Source organism: Ascaphus truei, chromosome 4 (genome assembly GCF_040206685.1).
Source record: "Ascaphus truei isolate aAscTru1 chromosome 4, aAscTru1.hap1, whole genome shotgun sequence".
In the NCBI taxonomy this organism is placed as follows: domain Eukaryota; kingdom Metazoa; phylum Chordata; class Amphibia; order Anura; family Ascaphidae; genus Ascaphus; species Ascaphus truei.
In genome coordinates, this window is record NC_134486.1 from 26858310 (window position 1) to 26867859 (window position 9550).

Sequence of the window (9550 nt, forward strand, 5' to 3'; positions counted from 1 at the left end):
GGTGCTGATATTAATGGTTATCATCTCCGGAGACGCCCGGCATCAATCCGATGCAGGAAAAGGGCCTGATTTTTTCTAAGTCCCGTCGATCCTCTCCGCTCATCCTCACCTTCTTGCCAACTTTTGTGGCGGGATGATTTGGAGAGGAATTGTCAATTCTACAATGGCGAGAAGCTGATCGGAGCTACTAGAATCAGCGAGTTTAAAAAAGTAGCGAAAAGTGGCTTTTCGCCGCACGTCTGGCGGAAAAAAATTTCGGCAAAAAAACCCAGCAACTTTTTTTGTTCTCGCTGCTTCTCGCTGCTCTAACAGGCGTTTTTGGTGAGAAAGTGGCGAAAAGTGCCTTTTTTTCCACTTACTGCATGACCCCATTAGTGTCATGTGTCATGTCAGATGGATCATTTCAATAATCCTAATGACAAATCAGTATCCAGGATACAAAATAAACAAACACAGATCAGCACCGTCCCGTGTGAATGTTTGTGCAGAAGGCTTATCACATGCTCTTAAAATTGATGTAATACTGCGATGCCAACCGCCCTTCTTCTATTCTACCTTCTCAAGCTTGTAACGTAAGGCTTCTGCAAGTGCTACTTACTGTAGAAGTAACAGGATCGTTACACGAAGGAGACGCACAATGGATTCCAGTCTCCACAAGCATTACCATGATGAAGAGTTTGATCCAAGAGGGTTATTAGATACATATTGCTATAATGGAACAAATGATATGTTTGAGGAGTTGATTGTATATCCTATTACACAGCTGTTTAAAACGTTCTCTTCAGGTACGTTCATTTATAGTTGATATTGAAGTTACAGTACTGTAAAATATTATCAATTTTTGGGCGGGAACTGAAGCATTTGAATAAGCTCTTATATTTTGTTCAATACTTTGCTAATGGGAAAAACAATGTTGTGAAAAAGATGTCTTTTCCTATTTTCTAACTTTTGGGTGCAGGTCGTGTGAGAGGGGAAACCCTGCTTGATGTTACCATGGGACCAACAGCTTTTCATCTCTTAACCGCCTGTGATTTCTTCAAAGAGATCAATGTGATAGAATTTACCGATGCAAATATCAGGGAATTTGAAATGTGGAGGAACAAGGAGCCGGGAGCTGCTGACTGGTCTCATGCTGCAAAAATAGTTTGTGAACTGGAAGGAAAGAGGTAAAGTATATTTCAGAAAAAATATATAATCTTCAAGCTGAGAAGAATGAAACCTTCATTATAGGGAGCAGGAAACCCCAACTAAAGAACCTCAATGCTCAATATTGTGCATGCATTTTTAAAATATGTATTAAAATGATAAAAAACAAGAAAGTAAATGCTTCAAACTACACTTTTTTTTAAATGAAATTTAATTGTGAAACCACCGGCTAAAACATAATTAATTAACAGAATCCCAGGAAGGGTAATGAATTGTTCCCAAGCAATGTTTCAACTCTTTATAAGAATACCTTATCATTCTTATACTTTCTGCCATAGTTAAATAACTCCATTTTATGTGGGGAAGGTGTAAAAGATGTCAGGAATTGTTAAAACCTGAGATTTTTTAAGTCCATTCTGTACTGCACTGACACAGATAGGGAGCAGTATTTTCAGGAACACACCAAAAAATAAAGAGATAAAATAATAATAGTGCAGTATATTAACACATCATGGAATGTACTAGATATCTTGGCTCTGTAGAAGTTCCTACTTACACCAAGTAGAAAATAAAAAGGCAATTTTCTGACTCTGTCAGTATGGGTGAGCTGGATCTTCAGCAGATGGATAGGTTCAGGGTCAGTGAATACTTCAAACGGGGATCATGCAGGTGACACAAACTCAGATCCAGATGAAGTGTGGTATGAATAAAAGATAAAAGCGGACCATAGTACAGATCGTAAAAACACTATTTATCAAGCAGAAAACAAAGTTGGAAATGTACTTACAATAAGTACATTGTCAATGTACACATAAGGGTATCGTGAGACAGTAGAGTGCTGGTCTTGTGTGGTAAAATCGCTAATACCGTCCTCCTGAAACTCCAACCTCGCCGCCGATGGATGGCGTCTGACGTCACTTCCGGTATACGGGTGACGACATCCAGGTCGGAGTAGAATGGAGAAGACGGATAGCGATGGATCAACAGCAACTCGGTCAACTTCACTTCGTGGGCAGCTGCAGCAAACTGACTCAAACAAGCTCTACGCGTTTCGCTGTACCTAGACAGCTTCCTCAGGAGCGAATTTTATTCGCTATCAATATAAAAATCCTACCTAATAAATAAATGATATAAAATTACTAATTACATTCATAAGGAGCTCATAATAGAGCAGGGAGGGATGACGGGTTGGAGGGAGAGAGAGAAAGAAAAAACAGGCATTAGTGTTCATAATGAAGTATCAAAAAGCATATTGACATAGATACCTAAAGAAGCATCCTACAGAGAATTGTGTAAAAAATATATATTAGATAAAATATAAATAGTTCAAATTAATTGCTAAAATATAACTTAAAAGTCAATTTGTAATTTAAAAGACTACATTCTAGAAAATTAATTTAAAAACAAGGGCAGATCTACAAATATTCATAAAATCAGGAATAGGACACAGCAGTCATACCGAAAAAATGGCAGACTAGGGAACCAAAAAAGGGGTTATTTCAAAATCAGCATTTAGACCACGAGGGATAAGTGTGTTAAGTTTATGTATCCAATACATTTCTCGTCGGCTCACATCTATATCTCTGCTGCGTCCTCTCCAATGCTGTACAACATTTTCAATTGCAGTAAATTTCAAATTATTTGGATTTGAGTTATGATATTTTGCGAAATGTTTTGATATACTATGTGTGAGAATACCACGTCTGATATTGCTAAGATGTTCAATGATACGTGTCCGAATTGGTCGTGTGGTCTTCCCTACATATTGCAGCCCACATGGGCACTGCAAGACATATATAACATAATCTGTGTAGCAGTTGATATACTGTTTTATTTTAAATGTTTCCTTACTATTATTGCATATAAAGTTTTTCTTATCTAACTGTTTGTGTTCACACGCCTTACAAGATGAACACCCATAAAAGCCTTCTATGCTCTTAAACCAATTTTTATTTTTTGTATCCAACTTTTTAAGTGCACTTGGAGCCACAATATTTTTTATATTTTGTGCATTTTTTTAAATTACTTTGGGTTGTTCAGGTAGTATCTCATTTAAAATTGTATCCGTTTTTAAAACATACCAATGTTTTCTTAAAATTTTGTTAATATTATTTGCTTCTTTATTGTATGTCGTTAAAAAAGCAGTATCAAAATTATTAATATGAGTTTTCAAAACATTTTTTGGTTCTAATAAATCATTTCTCTGTAGTAGTTTTGCCTTATTCAACGCTGTATCTAATGTGTCTTGTTTGTATCTTTTTTGTAAAAAACGTGTTTCTAAAATGTTACATTGTTCATTAAACACATTATCATCTGTACAGTTCCTGCGTATTCTTCTGTATTGACTGTAAGGTACACCATCCATCCATTGATGGTGATGGCAACTGGAGCGTAAGATAAAATTGTTACTATCAACATTTTTAAAATGGGTTTTAGTTTTTAGAGATCCTTCTTCTATATATATAACCAAATCCAGATATTCAATAGATGTCTTACTTGTTGTATATGTGAACTTTAGATTTAACCCATTGTTGTTCAAATTTAAAATAAATTGGTCCAAACTTTGCTGATCTCCATGCCAGATTAAAATGATATCATCAATGTAGCGCCGCCATAGGACAACGCCCTCCCCCAGCATGCCATTGGGCCAGATGTTATGGTCCTCCCAAAATCCCATGAAGAGATTTGCATAGCTGGGGGCGAACTTCGTTCCCAGGGCGGTGCCACATTTCTGAATATAAAAGATATTATCAAATAAAAATAATTTTTTTTCCAATATAAAAGTTATACTATCCAACAGAAATTTAACCTGCAAATCATGTAAATCTGAATCCTTATCTAAAAAATATTTAATAGCTTCACAACGTAATTTATGTGCAATGGAGGTATATAATGAAGAAACGTCTATAGTAGCCAAAATGTAGTCCTCTTTCCAAATAAAAGTGTCTAAAATTTGAAGTATGTCAGCTGTATCTTTTAAATATGATTTTTATGTCTTTACGTAACCTTGTAGAAAATTATCAATATAGGCCGATAAATTCGAGGTGAGGGAGTTTATACCTGAGATTATAGGCCTGCCTGGGGGGTTCTTTAAACATTTGTGTATCGTAGGTAATATATAGAATATCGGTATTTGAGGTGTTTTATTTAGCAGGAATTTATATTCCTGTTCAGTCAAAATGCCAATATCTCTCCCTTTATCTAGATGTTTTTGTAGTTCCATACTAAATGTTTTTGTGGGATTTTTCTTTAATACTTCATAAGTATGTAGATCTCGCAAAAGGCGGCTAGTTTCTATTAGGTAATCTTTTCTATTCATAATTACTATTCTCCCTCCTTTGTCCGCCTGTTTTATCACTATATCGGTGTTTTCTGTAATTTCTTCTAAGGCATTCTTTTCATCTTTTGTCAGATTATTTCTAATTTTTGATTTGTTATTCTTAGAGAGATTTTTAAAATCTTTGACAATCAAATCATAAAACACTTCTAGATGGTTACCTTTATAATATGTTGGATAAAACGTAGACTTACTTTTTATAGTTGTGTTTTTAAATTTCATTTGTTCTGACTGGACTATTGGGTTCAGGTTGGTTAGTCTAGATTCTACATTTTTGCTAAGAAAAATCTCTTCACAGTAAGTTTTTTTAGGTACCTGTTTGCATCCAAAAACAATTCAAAGTTATTAGGCCCTGTTGTTGGGGCAAAGGATAATCCTTTTGAAATGAGATTCAATTGTGGTGTTGATAAGGTTGCTGAACTTAAGTTAAAAATACTGTTACAATCTTTAGGAATTTCTTTCTTTATTCTCTCCCTTTTTCTTCCTCTCCCTCTTTTACCTCTCTGGTGTTTCCTCTTTTGTGTTGTACACTGTCTTCCCTTTTTTCCCAGGAGTGGGGTATAGGGATTCGATGTCTCCCAGATGCTGAGAGTTTTGTCTAACTCTAAAAAATCATCAGATCCAGTAGCTCCAATTGGGGAACGGGATCTGCTGGTCTTGTGTTGCCTATCAGATTGATATCTGTTTCTCTCTCTTCTCTCCTCTCTCTTCTCATCTCTCTCTCTCCTTGCCTCCCTTTCTTTTTGATATTCCTTCTCCTTTTGCTCTTTTTCTCTCTGTTCTCTACCTCTCTGATCTCTATTGGATACAAAATCTATATCTCTTTGTAGTTCTCTATCTCTATGTATCTCCCTGTCTCTAATAGCCCTTTCTTTTTGTTCTTTAATTCTTAAATCTTTCTCTTTCTGCCTTTCTCTCTCCCTCTGTCTCTCCCTCTCTCTTCGTCTCTCTCCCTCCAATCTAAACTTAACACACTTATCCCTCATGGTCTAAATGCTGATTTTGAAATAACCCCTTTTTTGGTTCCCTCGTCTGCCATTTTTTCTGTATGACTGCGGTGTCCTATTCCTGATTTTATGAATATTTGTAGATCTGCCCTTGTTTTTAAATTAATTTTCTAGAATGTAGTCTTTTAAATTACAAATTGACTTTTAAGTTATATTTTAGCAATTAATTTTAACTATTTATATTTTATATAATATATTTTTTTTACACAATTCTCTGTAGGATGCTTCTTTAGGTATCTATGTCAATATGCTTTTTGATACTTCATTATGAACACTAATGCCTGTTTTTTCTTTCTCTCTCTCCCTCTAACCCGTCATCCCTCCCTGCTCTATTATGAGCTCCTTATGAATGTAATTAGTAATTTTATATCATTTATTTATTAGGTAGGATTTTTATATTGTTAGCGAATAAAATTCATATTTATTTTATGTGTCAATGTGTTTTTTTGGACCGCAGAGTCATGTGCCTTAGTTTAGGCAAACCTGCGTGTTAATTAATTATATACCTTTTTATTGATCTGAAATTGATTGCAATTACCCACACTATATATTAAGGTCTACCCATAACGGATGTTAATTCTCTCCTGAGGAAGCTGTCTAGGTACAGCGAAACGCGTAGAGCTTGTTTGAGTCAGTTTGCTGCAGCTGCCCACGAAGTGAAGTCGACCGAGTTGCTGTTGATCCATCACTACCCGTCTTCTCCATTCTACTCCGAACCGGATGTCGTCACCCGTATACCGGAAGTGACGTCAGACGCCATCCATCAGCGGCGAGGTTGGAGTTTCAGGAGGACGGTATTAGCGATTTTACCACACAAGACCAGCACTCTACAGTCTCTCGATACCCTTATGTGTACATTGACATGTACTTATTGTAAGTACATTTCCAACTTTGTTTTCTGCTTGATAAATAGTGTTTTTGCGATCTGTACTATGGTCCGCTTTTATCTTTTATTCATACCACACTTCATCTGGATCTGAGTTTGTGTCACCTGCATGATCCCCGTTTGAAGTATTCACTGACCCTGAACCTATCCATCTGCTGAAGATCCAGCTTCACCCATACTGACAGAGTCAGAAAATTGCCTTTTTATTTTCTACTTGGTGTAAGTAGGAACTTCTACAGAGCCAAGATATCTAGTACATTCCATGATGTGTTAATATACTGCACTGTTATTATTTTATCTCTTTATTTTTTGATGTGTTCCTGAGAATACTGCTCCCTTCCCAACCCGGACCAAGACTGCTTTTGTAGGGAATCCTTACATATTCCTTGGAAGGTTGAGAAGTATTTTTCTGGTTACATATCATTACTTTATAGATTTCATGCTATATATTTTTTGTTCTATTACCTTTTATTGTCGTGAGTGTTTTAGCGCCGATTCAAATCACTTGGGTTCACTGACACAGATAGGGTCATACTTACTGAGCAGTCTTCTGCTCATTTTGTCTTTAGACAAAAAGCAGTCTTCTTACTCATTAGAGATGGGTTAATCCGCCCAAATCCTTTTCTCGCATTTCCACCCCAAAATCCATTTGACGATGTAAAGTAAGTGAATTTGGCTGCTTATAATACGTGCGGATTCATCAAAAACCGCCAATGGATACAACCTGTGGATGGATTTGTAGAATCCAATCTGCGGATTCTTAAGAATTGGATGCTACAAATGCGTCCCACGGGTTGCGGAATCTGCGAAGTGTACTGATAATTCTATAATAATAAAAAATCCACAAAATGTGAATTGAACTTTTTGAGATTGATCCACTGAAATCCGTGGACAAAAGGAGCCGGTGGATACGCTGCAGATCCAAATCCGCCCATCTCTATTAGTCATTTGAGTGACACGTGTACATTATATTCTGCATGTACCACTGTTTGCTCCATAACTGCCATGTGATCCTTTTTATTTTGTCATTTCAGTGAGGAGTGGCCAGGAAAGGAAGACAAAGCAAGAAGAGCAGTGAAACGCGTTGTCAAATGTGATTTCACCAAAGACAACCCTTTAGAGCCTGTTGTCCTGCCACAGATGGACTGTCTGCTCTGCATGTATGTCTTACAAGTTATTAGCAAAGACCTCCAGGCTTATTGTAACAACCTGAAAAAACTAGCGTCAATGCTAAAAACTGGGGGACATATGTTACTGCTAGCGTCATATAATTGTTCGTGCTATATGATTGGTGAGCACAAGTTCTTCTCTCTGTCATTTGAGGAGGAGTTTATAAGAGAGGCTGTTTGTGATGCAGGATTCATCATTGAGAATTTGGAAACATTACCTACTAAAAAGACCAGCAATTTCGCAACTTATGACCGTGTTATATTTATGATAGCACGCAAAGAGATGGAGGTTTAGTGAAAAAAGTATACAACAATTTATCTGACACTTTACCTACTGAATTGCAAAAATACAGCAAACATCTCAATGACTACTTATAAAATAAAAGGAATGACCATATTACTAGGAATTGTACATGTTTAAGTGTAACTGCAGTGACATGACAGGGAAGTATATGTATGCATATATTTATTTGTGTACATACACTATACGTACATGTACAGTATTTCACAACCTTTATTATGTATTCTTTTCATTATCTTTACTAATATGTTAGAATTGGAATAAGGTTGTACTATAAAAATGTAACCCAAGTTAACGATGAACTTATAAAGATTCAGCAGGAAGACACAAATCTACAGTAAATGCATCATATAACAACTTTTGATTTGCAGCCTATTGGGATTGGGATTGGGGTGGGGGGGGGGGATTGGGGACTGGGCGGCAATACATATAATACGTTAAGGAGAAGAAATCATATTGAAGAAAATAAAATCATTTCTGGACCCATCAGCCCATCTGTGTTTCTACTACAACGTATATAAAGAACCAATGGGAAAAAAATGTACATTGCTTCTGCTCACCCTCTAATACAGGGGTGGCCAGCTCAAGTCGTCAAGGGTCACCAACAGGTCAGGTTTTCAGGATATCCCTGCTTCAGCACAGTGGTACTGTCATAACAATTGAGCCACTGATTGAGCCACCTGTGCTGAAGCAGGAATATCCTGAAAACCTGACCTTTTGGTGGTCCTTGAGGACTGGAGTTGGCCACCCCTGATCTAATATCATCTAGGAATTGTAGACGTTTAAGTGTAGCTGCAGTGACATGACGGGGAAGTGTCTGTATGCATATAATGTATTTATTTATGTACATACACTATATGTACATGTACTGTATGACAAGATCTTTATTATTTATTCTTTACTGTACATTATCTTTTCTAATATGTTAGAATTAGAATAAGGTTATACTATAAAAATGTAACCCAAGTTATCGACAAACTTAGAAAGATTCAGCTGGAAGACACATAAAATGCTTTACAGAAGACCAAGTAATCTAATTAAGATAAGGGTAATAAGGTGCAAAAGATCCTAGCCAATAAACTTAGAGGGTTAAGGTCTAAAACACAGATTTCAGCCACTAAACCAAAGAATGGGCAAATTACGCATAACGATAAATATAATCAATCTAGAAACGATGTATAACCCCACACTGACTCACAAATTCTCTTCTAAGGCAGGGGTGTTCAAACTTTCTGTGCTGCCCCCACCACCCTGCCTGCCTGCCCCTGTGCTCGCAACCCCCCTTACCTAATATCGTCAAAAGACACGCAAGATCATTTGATGCACATTGCTATGGCGACGCGCACGTCACATGACCCCGCAACGTCATTTGACGCTGCGTTGCTAAAGATAAGGTAGGAGAGGTCCATGCCCCCCCAGAATAATCTTGCACCGCCCACTTTGCTCACCCCTGCTGTAAGGTACTGTATATACTGTAATCAGGTCTCCCCAGACCAAAACTCCAAACTCTGAAGAAATATACGTAATCTACAAAAATTGTAAAAAGATGATCTTAAGACCCCAAATACTAAAATAACAAAACTGGAATTATTATCCTCGAAGACCCCAGAACCTAATGGCTGATCAAATACTTACTACAAAAATGACATTACTATCCTATCCCCAATCTTAAAAGTTCTTTTTAATACATTTTTGGAGGGAGAG

The 9550-nt window shown here is 36.8% G+C and overlaps 1 protein-coding gene across 1 annotated transcript; it reads left to right on the forward strand.

Moving 5' to 3' along the window:
* The first annotated feature begins 549 nt into the window (after window positions 1–549).
* Window positions 550–8210, forward strand: LOC142491916 (indolethylamine N-methyltransferase-like). The gene is made up of 3 exons (XM_075594719.1): window positions 550–785; window positions 959–1166; window positions 7411–8210. Exons 1-3 carry the CDS (start codon window positions 638–640, stop codon window positions 7838–7840), a joined length of 786 nt encoding a protein of 261 aa, XP_075450834.1. The 5' UTR covers window positions 550–637; the 3' UTR covers window positions 7841–8210.
* Window positions 8211–9550: the final 1340 nt, after the last annotated feature.

Coding starts and splice junctions, on each gene's coding strand:
- LOC142491916 (XM_075594719.1), top strand. CDS start 638: ATGGATTCCAGTCTCCACAAGCATTACCATGATGAAGAGTTTGATCCA. Junction 786..958: donor GTTTAAAACGTTCTCTTCAG/GTACGTTCATTT, acceptor TTTTGGGTGCAG/GTCGTGTGAGAGGGGAAACC. Junction 1,167..7,410: donor TGTGAACTGGAAGGAAAGAG/GTAAAGTATATT, acceptor TTGTCATTTCAG/TGAGGAGTGGCCAGGAAAGG.